At 48.6% G+C, this 26907-nt stretch overlaps 2 protein-coding genes and 1 long non-coding RNA gene across 5 annotated transcripts; 2 read left to right on the top strand and 1 right to left on the bottom strand.

Moving 5' to 3' along the window:
• The first annotated feature begins 4769 nt into the window (after nucleotides 1–4769).
• On the top strand, nucleotides 4770–22248 carry EDC4 (enhancer of mRNA decapping 4). 3 transcript variants are annotated; one of them, XM_074202159.1, is made up of 29 exons: nucleotides 4770–5061; nucleotides 7767–7923; nucleotides 9044–9155; nucleotides 9675–9774; nucleotides 10307–10496; nucleotides 10774–10921; nucleotides 11494–11598; nucleotides 13388–13497; nucleotides 13681–13764; nucleotides 14009–14104; nucleotides 14219–14321; nucleotides 14495–14675; nucleotides 14805–14877; nucleotides 14976–15067; nucleotides 15173–15369; nucleotides 15513–15601; nucleotides 15697–15850; nucleotides 15934–16367; nucleotides 16649–16750; nucleotides 16958–17110; nucleotides 17264–17300; nucleotides 17447–17624; nucleotides 18048–18203; nucleotides 18364–18479; nucleotides 18590–18755; nucleotides 18903–19089; nucleotides 20742–20961; nucleotides 21251–21414; nucleotides 21550–22248. In XM_074202159.1, exons 1-29 carry the CDS (start codon nucleotides 4977–4979, stop codon nucleotides 21740–21742), a joined length of 4182 nt encoding a protein of 1393 aa, XP_074058260.1. In that variant the 5' UTR covers nucleotides 4770–4976; the 3' UTR covers nucleotides 21743–22248. The 3 variants fall into 3 exon arrangements, with proteins under 3 accessions (XP_074058260.1, XP_074058264.1, XP_074058257.1); XM_074202163.1 differs by having other exon boundaries at nucleotides 13991–14104; nucleotides 15973–16367; XM_074202156.1 differs by having other exon boundaries at nucleotides 13991–14104.
• Nucleotides 22249–23221: 973 nt separating this feature from the next.
• NRN1L (neuritin 1 like) lies at nucleotides 23222–26885 on the top strand. The gene is made up of 3 exons (XM_074223194.1): nucleotides 23222–23396; nucleotides 26053–26215; nucleotides 26487–26885. Exons 1-3 carry the CDS (start codon nucleotides 23324–23326, stop codon nucleotides 26779–26781), a joined length of 531 nt encoding a protein of 176 aa, XP_074079295.1. The 5' UTR covers nucleotides 23222–23323; the 3' UTR covers nucleotides 26782–26885.
• On the bottom strand, nucleotides 24183–26714 carry LOC141513427 (uncharacterized). The gene is made up of 2 exons (XR_012475799.1): nucleotides 26443–26714; nucleotides 24183–25100 (listed from the first exon to the last, which is right to left on the bottom strand). It is a non-coding gene; the product is annotated as an uncharacterized LOC141513427 (long non-coding RNA).
• Nucleotides 26886–26907: the final 22 nt, after the last annotated feature.

The following is a 26907-nucleotide window of genomic DNA, read 5'->3' as shown; positions in this document are numbered from 1 at the left end:
ATTTTCCTGTGCTTCCTAACTGTCAGAGCCTTACAGGAAGGACTCTGGTGATTTTACTTTGGTTTTAACTAACTGATCGCTGGGTGTGGAAGAAGATAAGATCTTTGGGGAAGGCTGCTCCACTTGTGGATTAAAAGGGACAGAATGGGAATTCCTCCTCCAGAACTGCTCTTCTCCTTTAAGGAAGTAGGTTCTTAATGTAACTGAATTCTCTCTAGAATATGCCCATGGAAGCAGCATTTATCTGAAAGGATCAGAAAGAACCAGGGATGTGAATAGCTATTAAGTTTTGGTGGGTTAAATAACCCCTTTTCCAGAGGGATCCCAGCTTTGACTTTTGGGAGAATCCTTCTGAGAAGAGGATTGCTTCACTTATTTCCCAAAGTAAATCTTGTGGGGATAGTTTCTGGGAGAGCCAGTCTTCCACCCCCACACAAACCTTTCTGTATTTTGTCAGCCAGGGTTCCCTTTAATGACTCCTGTAACATCCTAGCCTAGTTTGCTTACCTGAATGAAGGGCAAATAAATCTCCTTTTGCCTCCCAAGGATCTCTGAAGTGTTCTGGCTTTACCAGGGCATAGATTCTCAAGATGCTATTTGCTTCATTATCTTAGTAATAATTTAAAAATTCCTTTTCCATTCTAAATTGGAACTGGATGAAGGGAGAAAGCCCATGTTGAGATACAGTTTTCTTTTTTCTAAGTTACATGTGATCCTGTGCCATTACTAGTCAACCCCCTTATTGCATACCCAGGAAACTGCATCATCTAGACTACAGAGGGAAGACCAGCTTGATTTAGGAGAGGAAATCTCTTGAAGGAGGGGGATTGGGAGAGGTAAGGTGACCTGGGGTAATTTGCTCCCTTGTCTTCCTCCCCTCCCTTCCAGTGAGACTCAATACATCATTGGGCCTATTTTCCAATGTTTTATGCTGTCTGCAAAATACCTTTCTGATAGCAACAGAAGCTTAATTATTTTGTTGGCATCTAACTTTGTTTTGAAGACATGAAAGAAGAAAGCAGTTTTATACTTCCAAAATTCTTACACATATACCCTCTCTACTAGGTTTTTCTCACCCCATTACACATAATCTAGATATTTCTAAATCCATTTTCCTGAGTGGTTAGAATTTTATAGCCATAGGAGGATACAAATTAAGGCCATTTTGTGTTTCTATTCTCTAAGCACTAGTCCCTATAGCAAGTAGCTCCAGACTGTTGTTTAAATGGTAAATCCCCTACTAAACTAGAATGGAAGAGGAAGTAGGAATAATCGGACCTGTTTTTTAGAACCAGGACCAACCTCAGTTCATTTCTGTGTTGCAGGACTTGAACTGGTCTCCTATTTTATACAGTGTTAAAGTTGGAGGGGCCCTGAGATCAACTTATTGGGTTCCCTCTTTTCAGAGACATGTCATCCTGTACAGATAGCCAGTGGCAGAGCCTAGCCTAGAACTCCCAAGCCAGTGATCTTTTTGCTACATCAGGGTTTCTCTTGAAGGATTTTTCAGGCCCAACTTAATCTAGTTCCCAATGCATCAGTAGTATCAGCATTGGCAGAAACCAACCTTGAGTTGGTCCTTTTTATGGTGACACCAAGTGATGTGATTCTTCACACTTAGATCTACTCCCAACTTTGGGAGATGAGAACCTTTTCTGGAATGCAATACTAACCTCTGCCTGGAAAGCCTAATACCTGCAGGGTCGCTGCAGTGGCCAGAATTGTTTTTGGCCTGTGATGTATAATTCTATAACATGATTTCCCTTCTGTATTGGTTGAGAATTGTCATCTTAGAATAACAAGTTTGAGTTCTGAGCTCCTGCATGCTGCTCATCTGAACAGACATGCTATATACTTTGATACAAAGAACTTGGGATTGTAGATACTATTTGACAGAGAGAAAGAGAGGATAAATCAGGTGCCTGGTTACTTTTGAATTGACCTGATACAATCACTATAGAAACTAAATATGACAGCCACACTACATTGTACCTGTGCCTGAAATGTATAATCAATAAAGAGTTCGTTTTTTTTTTAAACAAAACTGTGTTTTGCTTGATAAGGCAAAGGAACATCTATACCTAGGAGTCTTCTTATCCCTAGAAAATTTCATTCCAGGAAGGACCCCCTTTTGAGGGTCTCCTGCTTGGTGGCCTTTGTCAGGCATGTACAATGACCAGTATGTAGGCAATGCAGGAACTAAAAGGGCCTCATGGTCCTTTATCTTTGTATTGAGTTTTCTGGATCCCTTTCTTGGGTTTACTCAAAAGTGTTTTGTCTTTTCTGTCTGGGTTCTTCCATGCTGTGAGGGAAGAGATGCCAATACTCTAAAAGCCCAACACAGTGCTTTCTCTCAGACCATTTTCAAAGAAACAAGTCCCAAGCCCTTTAATTTCCTCTAATTTATTTTGGGTTCATTTTTTTCTTTTTTGTTTTAAATGCTTGTGACAGGTTGAATGAAGTAAAACTTCTTGGGCACATGAAAGAGTGGTTGAAGTTTCAATTGGACTGCTCTCTGTACCTCAAATCAGTCCCTACATTTTCCTTTTTTTGCTAGCTCCTGGGTTTTGAGTGATTAGGCATCTGGCCTTTGACACCTAGAGAGCATAGTGGAAAAGATAATGAATTTGGAATCAAAAAGGATGTGTTTCAGTTCTGATAGTTACTAGCCATATGACCTAAAGCAAATTAACTCTTCCCTTGAAGGTTCAGGCTCTTCATCTATAAAATGAAGGTTTTAGAGTACTCTAAAGTCTCTTTAAGCTCTAATATTCAATGATTCTAGTTAAGGGATTGAATCTTAACTCCTCCCCTTGTGTGAGCAGGCTAGTCATTTCCCTTCCCAGCTCCTCAGGTTACCCATATGTAAAATAAGAGATTAAATCCAGGTGGATGATTATTAAATTACTTCAATCATTTTTTTGCTTGTTTTTTTTAGTTTTTGCTAGGCAGTGGGGTTAAGTGGCTTGCCCAAGGCCACATGGCTAGGTAATTGTTAAGTGTCTGAGGCCAGATTTGAACTCAGGTACTCCTGACTCCAGGGCCAGTACTGTATCCACTGTGCCGCTTAGCCGCTCTAAATTCTTTTAACTCTAAAGCAGATGACTGTCAGTGAGTGGATCTGCTCTACTTTTCTGTCCCTTATAGATGTGTGGAAAGACAACTTCATTAGTTTCACTGTGGGGAGGCGCATTAGGTGATGTAAACTTCCTTGCCCCTCAGAATGAAAAGAATGGAAAGAGGACTGGAATTGTGAGACAAAAGGGTCTGGCTTCACTGTTGGTATCCACATAGCCTTTGGCAAATTTTCACTTCTGAGATCTGGTTTCCTTTTTTTTTAAAAGCCTTGGGCTACCTCTTGTACAGGTCTGTGACCCCTGTAGTTCACTCTAAAGGGAAGGGCATAAACATTTATCGAGCACCTACTACAAATTAGCACCTGTAGAATGTTATTGATTGATTCCCAATCTGGGGCTCTCCACCCTGCATTTTTCAAGGAGTGTTTTTTTTTACTTAAAGATTTTATTTGAGTTTTACAATTTTTCTCCCAATCTTACTTCCCTCCCCCACCCACAGAAAGCAATCTGTCAGTCTTTATTTTGTTTCTATGTTGGAGAGAGAAATCACATCCTTAAGGAAGAAGCAAAAAGTATAAAAGTTATCTCTTATACAAAGTCAGACAATAAGATATCTTTTTTTTTTCTAAATTAAAATTAATAGTCCTTGGTCTTTGTTCAAACTCCACAGTTCTTTCTCTGGATACAGATGGCATTCTCCATTGCAGACAGCCCCAAATTGCCTGATTGCTGCACTGATGGAACGATTGAGTCCTTCAAGGTTGAACATCACCCCCATGTTGCTGTTAGGGTGTAGTGTTTTTCTGGTTCTGCTCATCTCACTCAGCATCAGTTCATGCAAATCCCTCCAGGCTTCCCTGAATTCCTATCCCTCCTGGTTTCTAATAGAACAATAGTGTTCCATGACATACATATACCACAGTTTGCTAAGCCATTCCCCAATTGAAGGACATTTACTTGATTTCCAATTCTTTGCCATCACAAACAGGGCTGCTATAAATATTTTTGTGCAAGTGATGTTTTTACCCTTTTTCATCATTTCTTCAGGGTTTAGGCCCAGTAGTAGTATTGCTGGATCAAAGGGTATGCTCATTTTTGTTGCCCTTTGGGTATAGTTCCAAATTGCTCTCCAGAAAGGTTGGATGAGGTCACAGCTTCAAAGAACATTTTTTCCCAGAATTCATGGACCTTAAGAGACTTGTTTTCCTCTTGCTGAGCTGGAGCCTTTTATGTATAGATACATGTTAGAACTTTTTGACCCTGAGGCCATGTCGAGAGCCTCTTCGGGCCTTTAGAAGTCTAAGATCAGGGCGGCTAGCTGGCACAGTGGATAGAGCACCAGCCCTGGAGTCTGGAGTACCTGGGTTCAAATCCGGCCTCAGACACTTCATAATTACCTAGCTGTGTGGCCTTGGGCAAGCCCACTTAACCCCGCTGCCTTGAAAAAAATCTAAAAAAAAAAGTCAAAGATCCTGCGGATGAGGAAAACATCCAGAAAAAGTCTCCCCTGGACGAGCTGGGGTGAACTTGGCCCCCCGAAGGAGCCTTCCGGCCCAGTCGGGGCTGCCCTTTGTCTGACGTCGGACTGCTGGGAGTTGTGCCTCCCGGCCGGAACCTGCGCAGCCCGGAACCTTCGGAGCGCGGCGCGGGCTGCGAGGGCGCGGGGGGAGCTCGGCGGCGGCGGACCGGAAGTGGAGGCGGTTGGTGGGGTTGGCGGGGCGGAGGGAGCGCGGAGCGAGGCAGCGAGGCCGCCAGCCGGGCAGCCGGCGCACGGAGCGGCCGAGGAGGAGGAGGAGGACGAGGGCAGCAGGGGCGGCGCGCCCACGCCCGGCCCGGCCCGGAGGAGGAGGAGGGGGACGGTGACGCCCTCGCGGCTCCCGGGCCCGGCCGCCCGACCCCATGGCCTCCTCCTGCGCCAGCATCGACATCGAGGACGCCACGCAGCACCTGCGGGACATCCTGAAGCTGGACCGGCCGCCCGGAGGTCAGGGGGCGCGCGCGGGGGAGGGGGCCGGGGAGGGGCGGGGCCCGGGCCAAGGTCACACGACCCCGGGGGAGCGGCTCCCCGCCGGCCGCCCGCGGGGCCGGAGCCGCCCGGAGAGGCCGGAAGGCGCGGCCCGGGGAGCCGCCCCCGCCTCCCCGCCTGCACCACCCGGAGCATCACTCTCGCCCCCAGGCGTGAGGCTTGGAGAGACGTGCCCGAAGCCCTTTGTGGACCTCGGAGCACCGCCTGCCTTCCCCATAAATCGTGAACATTGCACTATTGAGTTTTCTCACCTGCAAAAACTGAGCACACTGGATTAGATGATTTCTTAAAGGTGCTTTCTGTCTCTTAGTTTTTTTCTTCCAGTTTCTTCAGCCTCCGGCTCGGGTTTTGACCCGTTATTTTCATCTCTGGGAGTGGAATGGAATAAAATGGAAAAACATATTAAACCCCCTACAGTGGACAAAGCATCGGGAATTGAAAGGAACCTATGGGGGAGGGGAGAGTGAAGAAAATAAGTTACCTTTTCTTGAGTAGTTTTAGATGCCTTTGGAGCTTGGGGAGTTCGGCTGCCCTTTGCTGCTTTTTCATTTCATACTATTCAGGGGTTTATCTTATCTCCATAAAATCCTCGGACCTTATGTTGAGGCAACTAGCTGAGTATAGCCTTCACCCACCTTGTATATGAACATGAACATCTGATATGAGTTGGTTATGCAGCATAAGGCCCAGTAGTTCTTAGCAGGCAGTACTTACCATTCCATCTCCACCCCCATTCTCTTTTTTTTGAAAAGGCAGCCTGTTCAAGGAAACCAAAATTGGATAAGCAGACCGAACTGTAGTTTTTCTTCTCCTCCTCCTCCTCCTCTTTCCAGCTCCTTTTAGTGTTCATCTCTCCCTGTAGAGTCATAGGCAGCATTCCGGTGTTTCATGTAGGCCAACTGAGGCAGTCAGAGAACAAGATAAGCTTTACAGATCAGTCTTGGGCCCTAACTAGGATATTGCCAAAGCATGAAGGTCAGACCGGTTCAGGTCTGTGGCACAGAAAAAAAGCATCCTGGGCCTCCCAATACCTCTCATTAATCAGGCAAGGACTTTAGGCATTGGGTTTCCCACTTCTTCCATCAGCTAATTTAATATACTTATTTCTCATTTACAACCCTCCAACCATCCCTGTTGGGACATGTAGCCCCAGAGATGGATAGGATCATACCCAGTTAGCTCTCAAGAATCTTCTACTCTTCCTGAGTAGCACTGGAGCCATTGCTGACATTTCTGGCTTTGGCTTCACCTCTTGGCTAGTTAGATTTGATTTGATTTTTTCCTTCTTTTTGCTAGGGATCTAAGGTTTTATTGACCTGAAGGATTTGCAGAATACCAGGTAGAACCACTCTTGCTCCCATTCAGTTTGCTTGATTTGCTTTTCCTAGATGATAATAGATTGACTTGCACATAGAGTGCTACTGGTACCCTTGATACACCTCTGAAAACTGTTCCTTACCTTGGTTACTACCTGGAGTGGGTAAACTTGAATTTCTGTTGAAGGGATGTGAGGCAGCCAGTGGTTAGAGCAGCAGGCCCATCTGTAAACATTTCTTCCAACTCTATGAAAGAAGTTTACAGCTGAGATTTCAGAGAAACTAGTCTTAGGTCCCCACAAAATCCCACATGACCCTGTAATTTTTCCTGCCTTGGAAGAAATTAGTAGCAGCCCTCTTTAATGTCTCCCATATGCCAAAGAGTTTCCTCCTCAGTGCTCCTGTATTTCATGTCTTTTTAGATTTTTTTTCCCCCTTTAGTCTCTGTTCATGAAAATAGGTGACATTTACTTCCTTTTCTTCTTTCCCTTGGAATTAGGTGAGCAAGTACCTAAAACCTCCTGGGCACCCTAGGTCCCTGACCTGGCTCTCAAGATTGTTAGAGTTGGATAGTGTCTAGGAAACAGTGAAGGCAAATTACCCAAGAGTTTCCATGCATGTGTGTGCATTTCCATACCCAACAACTGAGCTTTTCTGAGTCCTGCATGTTTCCCTAGGGAAACTCATCTTCATTCCTCTCTCCATTTATTCTCTTTATTTCTTCCTATTCATTTCCTCCTGAATTCTTAGTCAAGGTAGCCTTCTTCATGCTATTACCATGAGAATTGATTTTTTTGTTTGTTTTATATGTTAGGAGGGAGAACTATAATATGAAAGCACAGCAACCAGGTACCCTGGTTAGGGAGAAATCCAAGCCCCAAACCCATAGCTGCCTAACCACAGGGTGGTGCTCAAAGAGAAGTAAAGCGGCACTATCACTAAGTTGGTCGAGTTTCAAGGGAGCCAATACAGTTGTCAGGTGTCATGGTTTTTTTGGCAGGAGCCTTATCTTTGAATTGACATAATATTTCCTGAATGTCTCCTATGTGTCAGGTACTTCTAGGATAGTCTGAGTTCAGATCTCAGCCCATGGGACCCTGGGCAATCATGGAACTCATTTGTCAAATAAGAAAGGGATTACTACTTCAAAAGTTAAATGATAACAGCAGACAGGAGCTGACAAGAAGTGCCCTAGGCCTGGAGATGGTATTTCAGCTAGCTCTCCAGGGACACAGGATTACAGAAGAGAGTGGAAGGGAGATGCTCAGGGGACAGTCCTCCTTGGAATGGAAGACCGGTGCCTGGGAGCGGGGGACAGGTGACATATTCCCTTTCTTCTAACACTAGGCTCAAGCACAGAAAGCCAGCGGACATCCAGCTCCTACAATGGAGATCTGAATGGGCTTCTGGTGCCAGACCCCCTTTCTTCTGGGGATGGGACTGTCCTGTCCAAGCCAAGTCACCGAACAGCTACCTTGGCTAGCCTGGAGGAGAAGCAGATCATGTGAGTGCCTGGGGCCAAGAGGATTGGGTGGGAGCATCCAGAGGCGGCTGCCTCTTCTTAGACTGTGCCCCACAATACAGAAAGCATGACATAAACATAGATTGTGTCTGGAGCTTAGGCTAGTTAGGCGTGGTGGCGGAATGTACAGAGCTTCAAGACAAAACAATTTCCCTTCTAGATCTGACAGTGGGTGATGTTGTTACCCACATATCTCAACTATACAATGTTACCTGAAACTCATGACAGAATTATAGTGTATCTAGAAAGGCAGCAGGTGAGAGAACACACTTCTCCACTAGGAGGGAACACATTTTATTTAGACCCAGAAGGAGAGATTGGAGTAAGTACAAACTGGACTCTGCACACTCTGGACCCAAATCGAAGCCTTGGAATGAGGAGAATGACCTTTATTGATGTCAGTCTTTCAGAGACAACTCACTTGATGAGGGCTCTCTTTGGGTGGGCTGCCAGCAGCGAGTCATTGTCTATTAGGTCCTTCCTATGGATACTAAAGGGATCAACACTTTTTCTTTCCCACACTGTCCTATCCAAATATGGCCTCGCTAATGATGCACTAAGAGCTCATTTGTAGCTCTTATGTGAAGCACTAAAACCAGTTATAGATAAAATCTGGGAGGGAAGGGCTGGGATCACTGCCACGGTGGGGAGGCTTAATCATTCTCGTACTATCTCACATAGGGTCATTTTGGAAAAAGGACTTTGTAGCCCTTTAAGGTACTTATGTAAGAGTGTAGCTGTAGCTTCAGTTGCTGCTCTGTCAACTGTGTTTCCGAAGTTCACACACCCTGCATTCTCGACTATAAAATTAGGGCAGTAGGGTAGCTGATACATGTCCACTCTGATTCCCTCTCCCCCCTCCCATTAGGGCTATGAATGAATATAAGGCAGCTGAGGAGTGGGAACCAGATAGGACAGTTCTTGAGGCCAGCCCAAGTGCAACTGGTCCTGGGGTTGGAGGAGAGCTATGAGGTGGATTAGGTGGTTGGCCTTCCTTTTCTTGGTGGAAGTCCTTAGCCCCCTTTGCAGGTGTCCCTATACACTACAGAGTTTTGCTGCACGAGACAGAACTGGGGCCTCTCCTTTGTCTTTCCCCATCCAGCCGTCTTTCTGGAGATGATAGCTCCACTTGCATTGGAATTTCAGCAAAGGAGGTGGAAATAGTGGCTAGCACTGACTCCAACATCTCAAGCAAGGCTCGGGGCAGCAACAAGGTACAAACAGGGACCCTTGGCCCAAAAGAACCGGTAGTGGGGGGGGGTCTGGGAAGGAATTGGAGGCCCCTGGCCTCCAAGAACTGCTGTGATAGTGTCTCCAGTCTCTTTTTCATCCTTCTCAGCTCTCCCGTCTTCTTTGAGAGGTCCACCTCTTGGGTCACCCTTAGTACCATTCCTTGTCATCTCTCCCTTCTCCTCTAATTATGACCTCTGGTAATGAAACCTGGGTGATGGTTGCCTGGGTTCTTGCCTGTGGCAACTCTTTTCCCCTTCTACAGGGTTAAAGAGCCAAAGCTTCACCAGGACTTCATTAGCCCCTGTCCCCTCCATCCTACTTCTGATCTCCCTGGATATATTGGGAACCTGCAAACCCCTTGTGGCCAGGGAGAGGCAGTCAGGGGGAGAGAAACCTGGAAAAGTCACTGTTCTCTCTGTGGAGACAAGGGAGTAGGAGTGACTGAGTGACCTGAGAATGAGCTATTCAGGATCTAAGACCTTTTTCATCCTTGATCTCAGGTAAAAATCCAGCCAGTGGCCAAATATGACTGGGAACAGAAATACTATTATGGCAACCTGATTGCTGTGTCTAATTCCTTCTTGGCATATGCCATCCGAGGTGAGCTACTGCCACTTGGGACTGGAGACTCCCTTAATTTTCCCAATCTTCTCATGGTCAGGTCTCCTGGCATCTAGCAGCTGTGAGGCAGGATACTTTCCTTAGATCCTAGGCCTCAAGGCAGCCCCCTCTGAGACGCTGATTTCTCCTGCCTGTAAAATAGAGCTATTACTTGCCCCAAGAAGCTGCCTGAGATTTAGAAAAGTATTTGACTGTAGGAAACACCCCAAGCTCTTTGTCCATCCCAGCTTTGACCTTTTAGGACACAGTAGAGGAATTGTCTGGGTTGGAAGGGGTGGGGGAATTGAGTGGGAAGACTAGAGCCCTGTTTGTTGGATCATAGGGATGGCACAGGGGGCTTTTTAGAAACTATGTGGGGTGTTTTCTGGGGACCGGCAGAATTGGAAATTAAATGGAGTGAGGTTGGAGTCAGGCTATGACTGGTGTCATTCATTTTTGAGCCCCATACTGAGAGAGCATTGGAGGATACTTGTGGGGCCTGGCCAGGAGTTAGACCCTCTGATGTCCATAGGTGCCAGCAATGGTTCAGCCATGGTGCGAGTGATCAGCGTCAGCACAGCAGAGCGCACACTGCTAAAGGGCTTCACAGGAAGTGTGGCTGACTTAGCCTTTGCACACCTCAACTCTCCCCAGTTGGCCTGCCTGGATGAATCGGGCAGCCTTTTTGTGTGGCGCCTGGCCATGGAGAACAACAAGATCCAGTATCCTTTCTTGAGTGGGTAGGGATCTGCTTGGGACTTAAGGAAGCTGAGACTGGGGCACTTAGCAGAATTGAAAATCCAGCTGTTCTCACTCATTCTTCTACTTCTGTGGAGCTCCCTCCTAGGTTCTGTCAGCTGGACTTAGCTTTGAGGGTGGTGTGAACATCCAGGGACTCAGACCTCCTCAGAGATATCCTGTGCTCTGAGCTACAGAAGGAGAAAGCCAGGAACCTGTGTTCTGAGTCAGACATCTGCCAAGTCCTTAGCTTTGTTCCAGAGAGGAGATTGTGGTGAACATTAAGCGTTCAGAGGGTACCCCACTGAATCACTTCCGAAGGATCATCTGGTGTCCATATATCCCAGAGGAGAATGAGGAAAGCAGTGAAGAGGGCAGCCAGACTCTGGCCCTGCTGCATGAAGACAGGGTAAGGGGCTAGGACTGAAAAGAGCCTGTGGGCCAGCCTGGGGTAGGGGTTTGGGGGAGAGAAAAGGTTTGCTGACTAGTTGTATTGTCAACATGGAGAGATTAGGTGAAGACTAAAGCAGGCTCTTGTAGAAATTCCTAGCAGCCAAGGACCTCTGATTGCCTAATTCCAACTCCATTGTTTAGTGAAGAGAAAAACCCAGATGACTGGAATTAGGTCTTTTATTTTCTTTTCTCTGCTGGATCTTGGAACTAGGGCTTGTGTCAGTGATCATTTTTGTTGTCTCATCCTGTCACTCCAAAGCTAGAGAGCTGGTGCATTCTCTTCCTCTTCTTCCCTCCCCCATCTTTTTCTCCTCTCCCTTGTCTCTCCCTTTCTAGATCTCTCTTCTTCTCCCTCTCTCTTGCTCAGTTCTCAGTCTCTCCCTTTTCCTCTCTGTGATCCTCTCCCTTACCTCTCTATTCTCTCTCATCAGGCTGATAAGCCTTAGAGTTGTCTGAAAGATCCTCAGAGTGTTTTGACTTTTCTCTGACTCTTAGACTTGAAGCTCACATCTTGTTTCCTCTACTTAGGCTGAAGTATGGGACCTGGACATTCTCCGAGCCAACAACAGCTCCTGGCCTGTGGATGTCAGAGACATCAAGGAAGGCTTCATAGTGGTTAAGGGCCATAGCACGGTGAGTGAGTCTTCCAAACTGGGAGGCCCTGGTGAAGAGGGCAGAACTTTGATTCTGGGCTAGACTAGTATGGCAGGAGTGACCTGTCCTTGGGCAGGATCAGCATGTCCCAGACATTGTACTGCTGGGGGTAGGGAGCTGTTCACTGACCATGAGAGTGCTGGGATGCAAACCTGGAGGGGCTGGCTCCTTGCCTCTCAGAACAACTCCTAATCCTGTCTCTCATATCTGTGGGATCGCTTTCTAAGACCCCAGTAGGATACTTTATATACATCCCTTTAAAATTTAATCCTGTTAAAGTCAGATCATTGTTTCAGACTTCAGAAAGTAGCTTGGGTCCTGACTCTGGATTGGGGTATAAACTGTTAATTTTTTTTTTTTCTAGTAAATCTGATAATCCTGCCTTCCTCCATAGGCCATTTATGGATTTGGGTTTTTTTGTACTTTAAAGGTTTTATTGGGCAGCTAGGTGGTGCAGTGAATAGAGCACCGACCTTAGAATCAGGAGTACCTGGGTTCAAATCCTACCTCAGACACTTAATACTTACCTAGCCGTGTGGTTTTGGGCAAGCCACTTAACCTCACTGCCTTGAAAAATCTAAAACAGAAAACAAACAAACAAAAAAAAAAGATTTTATTTATTTTGAGTTTTACAATTTTTCCCCTAATCTTACTTCCTTCCCCCTACCCCCCACAGAAGAGGCAATTTGCCAATCTTTACATTGTTTCCATGGTATGTACTGATCTAAGTTGAATATGATGAGAGAAATCATATCCTTTAGGAAGAAATACAAAGTATAAGATAACAAAATCAGACAATAAGATATCAGTTTTTTTTTTTTCCTAAGTTAAAGTTAATAGTCCTTGGTCTTTGTTCAAACTCCACAGTTCTTTTTCTGGACACAGATGGCATTCTCCATCACAGACAGTCTCAAATTGTCCCTGATTGTTGCACTGATGGAATGAGTGAGTCCATCAAGGTTGATCATCATGTTGCTATTAGGGAGTACAGTGATTTTCTGGTTCTGCTCATCTCACTCAGCATTAGTTTATGCAAATCCTCCAGGCTTCCCTGAATTCCCATCCCTCCTAGTTTCTAATAGAACAATAGTGTTCCATGACATACATATACTACAGTTTTCTTAAGCCATTCCTCAATTGAAGGACACTTACTTGATTTCCAATTCTTTGCTACCACAAACAGGGCTTCTATGAATATTTTTGTACAAGTGATGTTTTTACCCTTTTTCCTCATCTCTTCAGGGTATAGACCCAGTAGTGATACTGCTGGGTCAAAGGGTATGCACATTTTTGTTGCCCTTTGGGTGTAGTACCAAATTGCTCTTCAGAAACGTTGGATGAGTTCACAGCTCCACCAACAATGTAATAGTGTCCCAGGTTTCCCACCATTTATGTTTTTAATAAAAGCGTTGAATTTTTGCTCTTCCCATGGCTGCCTTCGAAAACATAATCTGTGCCTCATAAAAGTAAAATGTCCTTAAGGAGAATATGAAAATGATGCATCAGCTAGGAAGAGCATGGGGCTTCCTTTATACTCCTATAGGCATGCTTCTCTTAGAATTATTGTTGGTCATGCAGACATATCTCTGTGTGTGAGTCCAGGTTCTGTCCTAACAAATGGTCCATGAAGCACACATTGTTCTTCTATCTTCTGCTGCATCTTCTGGTGCTTAGGGCTCAGCATGGAGCTGTATCCATGTTAATGATAGCTGTTTCTTCTCCTGGGCCCTGGCCTGGATAGTGAGTGGTTGCATCTTTTTCCTCCTAGTGCCTGAGTGAAGGAGCTCTCTCCCCGGATGGGACCGTTTTAGCCACTGCTAGTCATGATGGCTTTGTCAAGTTTTGGCAGATCTATATAGAAGGCCAGGATGAGCCAAGGTAAGGCAAACTGGGGGATTGGAAGTGGCTTTGTTGTGTGATATAGAAGAATATGACTGAGCATCATCAGGCTGGGGCCTGGGGTTGACAGAGAAAGGCTTGACCCTCTTAGTCTGGAAAATAGAATCTCTGTTGCTCTGGTGACTGCTTGTGTATTAGGACCATCTCATGCTTCCATTGCAGATGTCTCCATGAATGGAAGCCTCATGATGGGAGGCCTCTCTCCTGTCTCCTATTCTGTGACAACCACAAGAAACAAGACCCTGAGTGAGCCTGCCCTCTTCCTTTACTTTTGGACCCTCCTGAAGATTCAGGCCAGGAATACTAGGGGTGGCAGTAAGAGTACCCTGGGCATTTTGGGTGGGGAGAGCCATCACAGAGTGAGTCCCATGGAGTGAAAGATAGGGAGATAGTGCCAGTGGAGGAGGGAAGTTGGAAAATGACAAATAAGACCCCAAGAGCCCCATGTCCACTCCCCCACCCCACCCCCAAGCTCCTCCTTGTTTTGCAGAGTCCCCTTTTGGAGGTTTCTCATCACAGGAGCTGACCAAAACCGGGAACTAAAGATGTGGTGCACTGTGTCATGGACCTGCTTGCAAACCATCCGGTGAGTGGGTGCTGGGGCTGAGGGGTGGGACCAGAAGTAAGAAGAAAGGGCAGTTTGGGAGGCTGTGAGTCCTGACCTTTCATACTAATACCTGTCTCCTCCACATCCATTTAGGTTTTGTCCAGACATGTTCAGCCCAGTGAGTGTGCCTCCCAGCCTCAAGGCCTGCCTGGATCTTTCAGCTGAATACTTGATCCTCAGTGATGTGCAGAGAAAGGTAGGAAATAGGTGGGAAAATCAAAGGTTTAATCCAGGAGTTGGAATGCAACTTCAGAGAGGTAGGTGACTTCCTGAGGTTGCCATCCAAGATCCTCCTCTCTGGAAATGGATCCATCTGGGGGAAGGTCTGGGTCCCCAGGATACATAGTCTGAGACAGCTGCCATACATAGGTGCTGTATGTGATGGAGCTGCTGCAGAACCAGGAGGAGGGCAGGGCCTACTTCAGCTCCATCTCAGAATTTCTGCTCACCCACCCTGTGCTGAGTTTTGGTATTCAGGTGGTAAGCCGATGCCGGCTTCGGCACACAGAAGTTCTCCCAGCGGAGGAGGAGGGTGACAGCTTAAGCACAGGTGAGACTAATTTAACATAATGGGAGGGAGTAGACCCCACCCCAATTGCTCTGGCTTACTTCTGGGAACCACAGACATGGGAGAGGGGAAAAGAAAGCTGGCTCTCAATCCATGTCACTTTCTTTGCAGAGGGTTCCCATGGAGCTGGGGCAGTGGAGTCAGCAGCTGGTGTACTGATCAAGCTCTTCTGTGTCCACACCAAGTAAGTCCCTCCCTCAGAAACCTCTGGGCCAGCCTCAGTTGATGGTCCTGGGGTCTCTGGGAGTCAAAGACTCACCCAGAGCTCTCCTTCCCTGACAGGGCTCTGCAGGATGTCCAGATACGCTTCCAGCCCCAGCAGAGCCCTGATGTGGTGGCCCCACTGCCTTCCCACTCAACCCGAGAAGACTTTGGTGAGTGGTGGGGTTTGGCCTTCTGAAGGGGAAGGGGTAAAGCTTCATTTTCTGTTTGTCTTTCTCTGAAGTTGTCAAGCCTCAGGGTGCTCTTTCTTCCCTCAGGGTTTGGAGAACACCTGCCAGAGCTGAATTCAGAAAATCTGGCCTCTGGCCAGGGTTCTGGCCAGGGCTCTCAGCCTGACCTTCGGCGCATCGCTGACCTGCCTGTCCCTTCTGACTTTCTCAGCCTGACTAATGACGTCAAGCCCAAGCTCATGACTCCTGATGCCTTCATGACTCCCAGCGCTTCTCTGCAGCAGGTAGCCTCTGGAGTGCGCAAAGATGAAGGGATTCAGATCCAGGAAAGATTAGTGACTTGTCCAAGGTCACAGAACTCCCAGTGTTTGTTATCCTGCAGACTCTCAAGCCAACTGTTCCCACATCTTCTTTCATGTCTTTGTAGATCACAGTGTCCCCAGGAAGCAGTGGGGGTTCCTTAACAACTGTGACATCCTTGAATACCACCTCTGCCACAGACACGACCATGTCCCGGTAAGAGAAAGGATCCTGAACTTGCAAAGGGCCATTAAGAGATCCAGAGTTAGGGAGGACTTCTCTACAAGATTGTCCTTTTTCCCCTCCCCCAGGCCACCTGAGGAGCTGACCCTGAGCCCCAAGCTGCAGCTAGACAGCAGTCTGACCCTCAGCAGCAGCAGTAGCAGCCTTCAGGCTAGTCCCCGTGGCCACAGCGTCCTCATCCCAGGCCTCTCTGATAAACTAGCTACCAAGGGGCCCAGCCAGGTGGGTTAGCGGCTTCTGGGAAGTGGAATGACTGGGGGTTAGGAGGGAGATGGGCAGTGGTTAAGTGGGAGCTCTCTGGGCAGGTCCCACAAGGGAATCCATCACTGTCCCTGGAGCTGCAGGAGGTAGAGCCCCTGGTGGTGCCACAAGCCTCTCCGACCCGGGCCCGCTCCCCCGACGTCATCTCCTCAGCCTCTACAGCCCTATCCCAGGACATTCCTGAGATTGCCTCAGAGGCTCTCTCCCGAGGGTTTGGCACCACTGCTCCAGAGGGCCTTGAGCCTGACAGCATGGCATCTGCTGCCTCGGCCCTACACCTGCTTTCCCCCCGACCCCGGCCCGGCCCTGAGCATGGCCCCCAACACAGCTTGGATGGGAGTCCTGGGGAGGGGGAAAGGCGAAGCACACCTTCCCTGCTGGAGACGGCGCTGAGCCAGGATACCAGTGCTCCTGACAGTAAGGCCTGGCCTGCTGCACCTGATATCACCCGTGAGACCCGCAACAGCCTGGCTGGCAGGTAAAGGCCAGGGGGAGTAGGCTGCTCTTTTCCACCACCACCCCTTCCCAGTCCTAGCCCTTCTTGTTTCTGGGACTTCAATTTGTAGTCATGCTGTTCTTGAACAGACACAGCAGCCTTCTTGGCCTTGGCTCTTCTCCACAGACCTAGGAAGGGGGAGGGGGCTTCTGTCTTCTACCTCCTTATTCCCTGGCACAGGGTCTATGAATGGGTTGTGGGCATGATCCTTTATCCTCTGACCTTTTCAATGTCTCCTGCTTTATCCTCCACTTCCTACACAGTCCCAGGGATGATGTTCAAGAGAAGCACAAAGGCTCTTCCTACCACCGCCATGCCTACCATCTGCTGCAGCAGGACAGCCAGGATGCCAGTGCTGAGCAGAGGTACACCACCCCTACCCCACTAACTCACCCAGGAACCTTCCATGCCCTAGCCCATCTCCATAGTGACCTAACTTAGGACCATGCCCTAAGCCCCAAGGCTGATTTTCCTCTTTGCTTACTACTTTCATTTTGTCTCTGGGGATTGTTGAGTGGTGTGGGTGGGAAAGTGAAAGTAGATGGGTGCTCACTGCCTTCTTCCCCCCACAGTGACCATGATGATGAGGTGGCCAGCTTAGCCTCAACCTCAGGTGGTTTTGTTGCCAAAGCAACGGCCCCACGACTACCAGTGAAGGACTGGAAAACCAAGGGGTCTCCCAGGGCCTCACCCAAGCTGAAGAGAAAGGGCAAGAAGGATGATGGGTAGGTGGAGTCATAGGGCAGCAGGTAGGGTCCCAGGGAGATCAAAAATCCCAACCTTTTGCCCTGGTCTCTTGACTTAACTGCTTTTTTTAGCCACCCATCTCCTGTAGATCCCTTGTGATCAGGTCTCATCAGATGCTTTTCTTGTTGCAGGGACTTGGCACAAGGCCCCTGGCTGGTAGAACACCAGGTAAGCTCACAGTTCCCCCAAGCCTTCCTCTTATGAGACCTTTTTCTCTGCCTGTGTGGGCACTGCTGACGTCATGCCTGAGGGGAAGCAGTCAAAAGAGGGTCTGACACCTCAGCCCAGGATGATATGCATGTCCCCATTGCCAGGCAGCAGAACCTCCTGAAGAGTGGTTGGCCCTGGTTCGAGGGCAGCAGCGGGAGCTTGCTGAGCTGCGGCAGAGTCACGCCGAGCTGTTGCAACGGTTGACAGATCAGCTGGACTCCGTGCAAAGCTCAATCATGGGCCATGTAGAGAGAGTCCTGGAGTCTAGACAAGAGCACGAGCGTATCCTTGGGGCAGGCTCTGGGAGTTGGGGCCAATGGGGGGGGGTGAGGTTTGTTTGCACACCCCCGGGGCTGGTTCAAGAGGTCAACTAGGAACAACTGCCAGTAGGGAGTCATGGCAGGGAAAACCCTGTCTGTGAACTGGAGTCTTAGCTTTGGGGACCAGCTGTGACACTCAGGGCAAGCCATTTTGACCATCTGAGCCTTAGTTATCTTCCTTTGTACAATAGAAACAAGAATCTTTGCATTCCATATAGGCTAGGCTGATTTGGGGAACATCCAAGCTCATGCTTGCTTAGGAGGTTTTAGGAGATACTAAACATATCTTCCTGTGGGCTTCTTCCATAGTCTCTACTAGAGACGGGTGGAGGGATGGTGGTAGAAGCTCCTTGATCTATGCTGAGTTCCTTAGCCAGTGATTCAGAGAGACGGTTAGAGCGGGCCCTGGCTGAGGGGCAGCAGCGGAGTGGACAGCTGCAGGAACACTTGTCCCAGCAGTTATCTCAGGCCCTGTCCTCAGCTGTGGCAGGCCGACTGGAGCGTACAGTTAGAGAGGAGATGAAAAAAACAATTCCCCAGTGTGAGTAAAAGGATATTTGTGGGAGTGACAGGGAGGTGCAGGGGCAGAATTTAACCACCCTGGGTACCCCCTTTCCTGCCCATCCTGTCAATTCAGTTCAGTATCCCTTTGTAAGAAGCCCACCTTTGACCATCCCTTTGGTATTTCTACCGTGGTCCAGGTGTCTCCAAAAGCTTGGAGCCAGTGACAAGCCAGTTGAGTGGCACTGTGGCAGCCAAGCTGACAGCAGTGGAAGGCACCCTCAAGGAGAATGTCACCAAGCTGGTCAAGTCCAAGGTATGGGGCCTGGCAGGGTTTCTTGGAGCTCAAGTGGATCCACTGGGTTGGGGAGGATTTGTTTCCCTCCTAGAATTCACACTTCTGCCTTTTCTCCATCACTTTCCCAGAACTTGACTGATACGATAGCCCGTGCAGCAGCAGATACGCTACAGGGACCCATGCAGACTGCCTACCGAGAGGCCTTCCAGAGCATTGTGCTGCCCACTTTTGAGAAGAGCTGCCAGGCCATGTTCCAGCAGATCAATGACAGCTTCAAACTGGGCACCCAGGAATGTGAGTAGTGCTTTCTGTTCCTTTGGAAGTTGACCCCTACTCTGAGGGGAAGCTTTCATGAGCCCCATTCAGAATCTGTCCTCTTAGTCTATGATCTTAGGGATAATCAAGCACCTTCTTCATCCTTCTTGTCCTCTCCAACTTCAGACCTGCAGCAGTTAGAGAACCACATGAAGAGTCGGAAGGCCAGAGAACAGGAAGCACGAGAGCCAGTGCTGGCTCAGCTTCGAGGACTAGTGGGCACCCTACAGAGTGCCACAGAGCAGATGGCAGCCACTGTGAGCAGCAGTGTTCGGGCCGAGGTCCAGCACCAGCTCCACATTGCTGTGAGCAAGTGAGTTGGGGAAGAGAACACCCCATGAGAGAGAAGGGGTTTCTAATGTGACCCACAGGCCTAGATGGGGTCCAAGGTGGAGGAATCCAGGAGGCCTCCAAGTGCAAGGTACACAGGGGAGGGGCATAGTAGGAAGGAAAATGTATGTTCTGTGCCAATTCTGGAGAAGATTAGCTGGGTAGTCCCCTTTCCGGGCCTCAGTTTCCTTAGATTTCCAGAGGTAGCTAAATGGCATAGTGGATAGAGCACTGGCTCTGGAGTCAGAAGGACCTGAGTTCAAAGCCAGATTTGTTATTGTGAAGATCAGATGAGATAACATTTGTAAAGAGCTTATATTAGCACAATGACTAGAATTTGCTAAATTGATCACTTAAATGCTCATTCCCTTTCTCCCTTTATCTTGTAAAATTCTAAGTTTAAGCTAAATCTTTTTTAACTATTTTTTCTCAATTAAACATTTAGTTTCTCTTTCCCACCTTTTCCTTGCCTCCAATTAAAAAGAAAATCAAAACCCCCAAAATGCAGTAACAAATATGTAAAGTCAAACAAACCAAATAATTATATAAACCATATCCCAAAGTGTATTGTTCCTTCTGCATCATAGTCTCACTTCTCTAGCACAGCTCTTCAATGATCCTCTGGAATTGTGCTGTCATTCCATTGACCAGAAGTCTTTAAGTTTGTGAAAGTTGTTTGTCTTTATGATACTTTTGTTAATTTATACCTTTTTCTCCTGGTTCTACTCACTCTACTTTGAATCATTTCATATGAATCTTCCCAATATTCTCTAAAGCCATCCCCATCATTGAGAAAGGCAATGGGGTTAAGTGCCTTGCACAAGGCCACACGGCTAGGTAATTATTAAGTGTCTGAGGTTGGATTTGAACCCAGGTACTCCGGACTCCAAGGCCGGTGCTCTATTCACTGTGCCACCTAGCCTCCCCCCATCATTGCTTCTTACAGCATAATAGTATTCCATCACATCCATGTAACCACAACTTGTTCAGCCATTTTCCAGTTGATGAGCATCCCCTTATTTTTCCAATTCTTTGCCACTTCAGAAAGAGCTGCTCACCATATTTTGGTAAAGTGATCCTTTTGTTCTTTCTTTGCTCTTGTTGAGTTGTAAGCCTAACATCTCTGGGTCAAAGGGTGTGCCCAGTTAATGTGCCTGTTCTCCTATAGTTCCACTAGTATTTGTTTGTTTTCCCTTTTTTAATCATCTTTGTCAATCTGATGGATGTGAGGTAGAATCTCACTGTTGCTTTTATTTATATTTCTCTTAGTGATCAGGAGCAGTTTTTCATCTTGCATTTGATGGTTTGAATTTCTTCCTCTAAAAATGGCTTATTTATATTTTATATTTTATCATTTGGGGAAAGGGTCTTACTCTTATAAATTTGAATCTGAATCTGTTCTTTAAAACACCTTGAAAATGAGACCTGTATTAGAGAAACTTGTTACAAAGATTTTTTTTCCCTAACTTGCCCTAAACATTTCCTTTTCCATTGGTTTTGTTTATATGAAAACTTTTAAATATTATGCAGTTGAATTTAGACTAGGCAGTCTTATAATGTTAATCCTAGTATTCTGTGGGGCACTGTGTGTGACCTGGGTCTGTGCCTTCATCCTCAACCTTCCTTGTCTCCCAGCATGCAGGAGTCCATCCTGTCCCAGGTCCAGCACATTATCAAGGGAGAAGTGAGCCTGGCCATGAAGGAGCAGCAGGCAGCAGTCACTTCCAGCATCATGCAGGCAATGCGTTCTGCTGCTGGCACACCCATCCCAGCTGCCCACTTGGATTGCCAGGCCCAACAGGCACACATCCTTCAGATGCTCCAGCAGGGCCACCTCAACCAGGCTTTCCAACAGGTACCAGTCACAGATGTGTTTCTGGCTGGGGACTGTGCTTCAGTCTGCCAGCAGGGGGAGCAAGAAGACCTGACCTGAGCTCTTGGCCTCCTGGAGCCCCTCTGATGTGCCCACAGATTCCTGCCCCCCCCCCCAACAGCCTTCTCTTCTGACTCTCCCCTTGCCAGGTCTCACTAGCTCTACCTCTCTCATCAACTCTCTGTCCTCCCAAGTATCTCCTACCCTCCTTTCCTATTCCATTGTTCTACCCTCCTCTGGTGGCTTCTCACCATCTATTCGGTCTCCTCAGGCCCTGACTGCAGCTGACCTGAACCTGGTGCTCTTTGTCTGTGAGACTGTGGATCCACAGCAAGTGTTTGGCCAGCCACCTTGTCCTCTGTCCCAGCCTGTCCTGCTTTCCCTCATCCAGCAGCTCTCCTCTGACCTGGGAACCCGCACAGAACTCAAATTCAGGTCAGTATGGACAGTGCAAGACAAAGGTGTGAGGTTGGAATCCTCCCTTCCTAGAGCATGTGGGGTCCCAGAGGTCATGGGCTGCAAGGGGAGCCTTCCTTACCTCTGAGTTCAGCATCTCTTCTTCACCCACAGCTACCTGGAGGAAGCTGTGATGCACCTGGACCACAGTGACCCCATCACCAGGGACCATATGGGCTCAGTCATGGCCCAGGTACGGCAGAAGCTATTCCAGTTCCTCCAGGCTGAACCTCACAACTCACTCAGCAAGTCTGCTCGGCGTCTCACCATCATGCTGCAGGGCCTGGCTGTTCCTGGGCTCAACTAGCTGGACACAGGCACCGCGGGTGACCCACTGGAGGAGGGAGGAGGGCCTGTGGTCCTCGACTAGGATGACTCTGGGCCTTGAGGACTGAGAGAATACTGAGTTCTTTGACTGGAACTTGGTGATAAAGAAGAGTCTAAAGCCAGAACTTTGACAACCCCTCCTCTATCCTGTGTCGGAGGAGTCAAGAGCTCTTTGGCCTTGCCTAACTTTGGGGTTCCACTCTCGTGATGCCTCCGGAGCAGAAGGGGCTTCTCTTCCCCGCTGTCCCCTTAGGTTGACTCCTCAGGCTGAAGGGACTGTGGCTTCCAGTTCTGACTAGGAAGGTTGGGGAATCTGGGCATGCCCCCCCTCCCCCCAGCTCCACCACTAGGGAGCATGTTTCTGGAATCAACTATTATAACTTGAGTTGAATTTTACACGTTCCTTTTTACCTCCAATTTGGATCTTTCTGTTTTTGAGAAACATTGAACAAAAATTCAATTAAATGCTTTTTAGATAAAATCTTCTGCTAGGGTATCCAGTGTATCTCTCCCTACTGTGCTTTAGCCAGGGTGGGTCAATCCCAAGCTGTTGTCCACCAAGATAACCTTGAGGTTGGAGGGACCTGGAGCTTTCCCAGAGCTGGAGATACTGTCTTCACCCCCCCCCTTCTTTCCTCTCCACATTGCCTCCTACCCAAGCTGGACCCTTGCATAGACCAGTTGGAAGTACACATACTGGGGGATGTTTAGAAAGCACATCTTTTCATAAGAGAATCTGGTCCTTTTGATGTGGATGGTCAACCTCTTGTATCTAGTGTCAACCAATTAGCAACAGGGCACCTTTGCCCTATTTTCCAACCTGATGGGGCAATCTGTGAGTCCCCCTCTCCCCAGCTTCTACCTTTGATCTAATGGTAAATTTTCATACTCATGTTCAGCTCCCCTGCACTTAATTTAAGGCTCTTAGCTTTCTGTGGACCAGGGGGAGGTGGGGCTTGGTTGGGAGGTGGGGTGAGCAGTATTGACATCCTATGGAGAAACAGTGATGGGCCAACACAGACCTCCTGTCCTGCCGAACGAGGGCAGAATTGATTTTTGATCGGAGCCAGCAGGTGGGAAACAGCAGTGACATCTGTGGGGCTGGGGTGGGGAGGGAATAATCGACATCTGTGATGGAAAGGGTCTTGGACTTGGGGGGAGCAGCGGAATTAACAGCCGTGGGGTCAGGAGTCGGGGCAGCGTTGGTGTTCAGCGCTGCCCTCCGTGGGGACGAGGAGCCAGCATCGCAGCCACGGAGTTGGGGGGACAGCCCCGTAGAGGGTGGAGCAGCCCCTGGGGCGCTGCTGAGGTGCCTGGGTCCGGAACTAGACCAGCGGAAACCGAGAGCCCGAGGGGCGGCGGGGCGCCGGGGCGCGGGGCGCGGGGCGGCGGGGCTGGAGCCTGGGGAGGGGCGGGGCGCGGGGCGGGACTCCGGGGCGCGGGGCGCGGGGCGGGACTCCGGGGCGCGGGGCGGCTGCTCCGCGCCCGGCTCCCACACTCGCGCGTCGGAGTCCCTGGGACCCAGGTGGGAGCCGGCTGCCGGCGCCGCACGCCCGGGACGATGCGCCCCTGCCGCCGCCGCCGCTGCGCCTGGAGACCACTCCCCTTCTCGGGGTTCTTGCTTCTCCAGCTCCGTAAGTCCTGGGGAACTCCGAGCCCAAGGGCTCCGGCACCGATCCCTCTTTCTTGCCCCCTGGTGCCCGCCTTGTCCTTGGGGAGGCGGGTTGGGGGCCATGGTCCGGGGAGAGGCAGGAAGGGTTGTGGGATACGGCAGGTCTGGCCACTCCCTACCCCGCAATCGTCCCCCTGGCCACATTTGGAAGAGTGCAAGAATGGAATTCAAATTGTAAATATGCCACCGGGTGATGCTGGGCAAGTCTCAATCTCTTCGGAAGGTTTCTTCCAGCTCTAAATCTAAAAATGGTCCTGTGATCCTGTAGCCTACGGACTCTGCCTTTCCAGTTCCCTTAGGAGGTCCCTGCCCCACCGCCTCCCTGTCAAAGTTCTGGGATCTCACTGGGGTAGGTCAGGGGGAAGGGACTGTCTCAATAGTGTTTGAGGGAAGGAGATCCTGGATCTCCTTTTGGCCTCCTACCAGTTTTCAACACCATCTATCACCGCCCGTGACTAGTCTCCCTTTGCTCCCCAGTCTAGAGCCCGGACTGATCCCTAAGAATTGAGGAAGGTCCGGATCTCCTAGTTCAGGAGAAACCCCTACCCTCCCTGATTTCCATTACCCAGGCCCCCATCTGCTTCCCACTCTTTTCTCTCTCTCTCTCTCTCTCTCTCTCTCTCTCTCTCTCTCTCTCTCTCTCTCTCTCTCCTTTCCCCAACATTGGAAATCTGGAGAGAAGAATGTTTGTTAGAGGGGAGGATTGAAGCTTTTCGTGACTGGTTGCTTGGATTGGCATAGAGTTGGAGGAGGTGGCCCTAAGAGTTAGGGAACAGTTTTTTTTAATAGTTATTAATACCTTTTAACATCACCTTCATTTCCAAATATCCCTCTTCTCCCCTGCCCCAGTCAGCCATCCCATGTAAGGAGAGTTCAGCATGTTGAATTCAACAATGTATGCAATGTTCAAGGCTAGTCTTTCACTATTGCAAAGCAGGGAGCAAAGCATCTTTCCTTTGGATCCAAGTTTGGCAGGGAGCATGTTTTGTGATGAACTACACCCCTAGGCTTCCATCTATTTCTGGCCACAGATGGGCATGATCATCCTTCCCAGCTCTGTCCCCATAATGGCCTCAAAGAGTTAAGTAAAGGTATCCCTGAGGGTCAGGAACATAATCTAGGTTAGGAGATTTAAGAAAAAAAGGATTTGGCCAGCTTGTACCCTGGAGAGCCCCAGTGGTTACCTGTTATGTAGCTGGACAAACCTCTCTAAGAAATGATCTTTGACCTTTCCCCACTAAGCTCCTGGGTGAGGGGAGAGGGCAGAAGTGAGGGGTCTATAGAGCTGTAGCCAGCAAATCAGATGACCCTGGCCAAATTGGGGGTGGGAGGAGGTGCAGGGGGAGATAGAGGCCTGGCTGAACTCAGTAATAAAGTCTGTGATCCTCTATAAAGTCGTGGTCTTCTCCCTACTCCTGGGTCTGGCTATATTCTTTGCTTGGAAGTCATTCATACTCAGGCTAAGGGAAGGGGAATTGACCACCTCCTGCTTGGAGATAGTCCACTTAGGGGGTATCCTGTTCTTCTCCAACTCATTAGATGGATGATTGTGAACCATGTTCCTGGAACAGGAAGACAGTGGAGATGCAGACAGATTCCTTAGGCAGAAGTAGCTCAAGTCTCCCACTGGGCCTCAGGACCATGTTTCTTGGAGAAGAACTCAGACCTAGTACAAGGAACCAGGGACAGATGTAAGAAGAGACAGGAGGATGACTTAGAATTGTTTTTGCCACCCTTCTCACCCTCAATTTGGAAAATCAGCTGAGTCTGGTAGATTGAAAGATGGAGATTGAAAAAAAGAAAGATGGAGATTATCAAGTAACAGCCTTCCTCTTTCTCTCCCTGGCAATCCTTAATCTCACAGCCCTATGCAGGTTTGAGGCACCCCTTGTAGAAGGCTACCCCAGTTCCCTAAAATCCACTCCTGCCTCATCACCTGCTGAATTCTGTTCCTTCAGCTCCCAACTTAGATACCTCTGTGAAGTTTCCATGAACCACTCCCTCCAAATGAAAGGAATTTTCTCCTAAAATTTTCATAAGGCTTGTTGGATCTCTACTTTACCTCCATCAAGCTTTACTGTTGGCCAAGTCATTTAACCCTGCTTGCCTCACATCCAGGGCCTTGTCCTGTTTCTTATCTGGTCATTGAACCTAGATGGCTCTGGAGGAGGAAGTGAGACCAGTGTACTTAGCACAGCCCCTCCCCCCCATCCAATTCATGAGCATGTCATGGCATCACCTTCCTGATGTCATGGTCTCCTTTGAAAATGAAGGACAAATGACCATCATTTGTGAGTGTGTGTATGCATGTTGCAGTGGGATTTCCCCACTGCTTTGTTAGCTACCCGAAAGAAGCTCAGTTTTATCTTCATACCTACCCCAGCAATTTTAGCACACTGTATACAGCAAGTGATTATAAATGTTGAATTGCGGGGACCCAGGGGTTTGTGAAACTACTTCCCTCCGCAAGTCACCAGTGACACTGCCAGGGACTCTAGCTGAGTTGACTCCCCTGGGCTGAGCTGTTTGTTGCTCTGGTAAACAGGGCTGGCTCCCTGGGGAATTGAGGGTGTGTGTGTGTGCTCAGCTTACCACCTCTTTTCTTTCTCTTTCTGCAGTCTTAGCCCCATGTCCTGGGACTGCTGCCACCTCGAACAGATGTGATACTATTTACAAGGGTTTTGCCGATTGTCTGATCAAACTGGGCAATAGTATGACCCAGAGTGGGAAACCTGACAAGGGGGCTGACCTCACACCCCCTGAACTTGAATCCATCTGCAGGTGAGAATCAAAGTCCTGGACAATGGTCCCTCTTTGCTAACTTCATCTCTACCTTCATCCTCCTTGCACTCCATTCTCCATTTTGTCCCTCAGGGGCTTCCCTCATTCCCAAGTCTCAATCCTGCCCCATCCCCAACTGACCAATTCTCATGAAGTCTCTGACTCATCACTTTCCCATGTTTATAATATAATAAAATAACCCTTATCCCCTGCCCCCCTCAACTCACCTTTCTGGCCTGGCTCACTTCTGACCTACCTCATCTCCTTCCAGGTCATGGGAAAACTTTCAGATTTGTGCCAATGGGGTCCTGGCCAACTGCCCACAGGAGGCAACTGCCATCTGGGCGTCACTGACAGAAGAATCCCGAAAGATCCAATACCCAGGCAACCTACATGACCTATGCAGCTCTCGGCCCTTCCCCCCAAGCAATGTCAGGGGTGTGGCCGGTGAGGAGACCAACCAGGAGACTCTGCAGGGGTCTTCATCTCCTAACTCCCCCACCCCAGCCCCAGCACTGTTGGCTGCAGCACTGGCCCTTGCCTGCATCCTGGGACCCTTGGCTTAGCTCTCCAAGGAGAGAGCCTAATCCACACAGTTCATCCAGTGGAGAAGCCCGAGACCTATTCCAGTTCAATCCAGTGATTGGATTAAACTCCTGTTATGCTCAAAGCACTGTGTTGGGGCTGGGTCT

This window comes from Macrotis lagotis, chromosome 1, assembly GCF_037893015.1.
Source record: "Macrotis lagotis isolate mMagLag1 chromosome 1, bilby.v1.9.chrom.fasta, whole genome shotgun sequence".
Taxonomy (NCBI): domain Eukaryota; kingdom Metazoa; phylum Chordata; class Mammalia; order Peramelemorphia; family Peramelidae; genus Macrotis; species Macrotis lagotis.
This window is presented reverse-complemented; position numbering and strand designations above follow the sequence as displayed.

Coding starts and splice junctions, on each gene's coding strand:
- EDC4 (XM_074202156.1), top strand. CDS start 4,977: ATGGCCTCCTCCTGCGCCAGCATCGACATCGAGGACGCCACGCAGCAC. Junction 7,924..9,043: donor CTGGAGGAGAAGCAGATCAT/GTGAGTGCCTGG, acceptor TTCCCCATCCAG/CCGTCTTTCTGGAGATGATA. Junction 17,301..17,446: donor CCTGGCTGGTAGAACACCAG/GTAAGCTCACAG, acceptor CCCCATTGCCAG/GCAGCAGAACCTCCTGAAGA.
- NRN1L (XM_074223194.1), top strand. CDS start 23,324: ATGCGCCCCTGCCGCCGCCGCCGCTGCGCCTGGAGACCACTCCCCTTC. Junction 23,397..26,052: donor GTTCTTGCTTCTCCAGCTCC/GTAAGTCCTGGG, acceptor CTCTTTCTGCAG/TCTTAGCCCCATGTCCTGGG. Junction 26,216..26,486: donor GAACTTGAATCCATCTGCAG/GTGAGAATCAAA, acceptor ATCTCCTTCCAG/GTCATGGGAAAACTTTCAGA.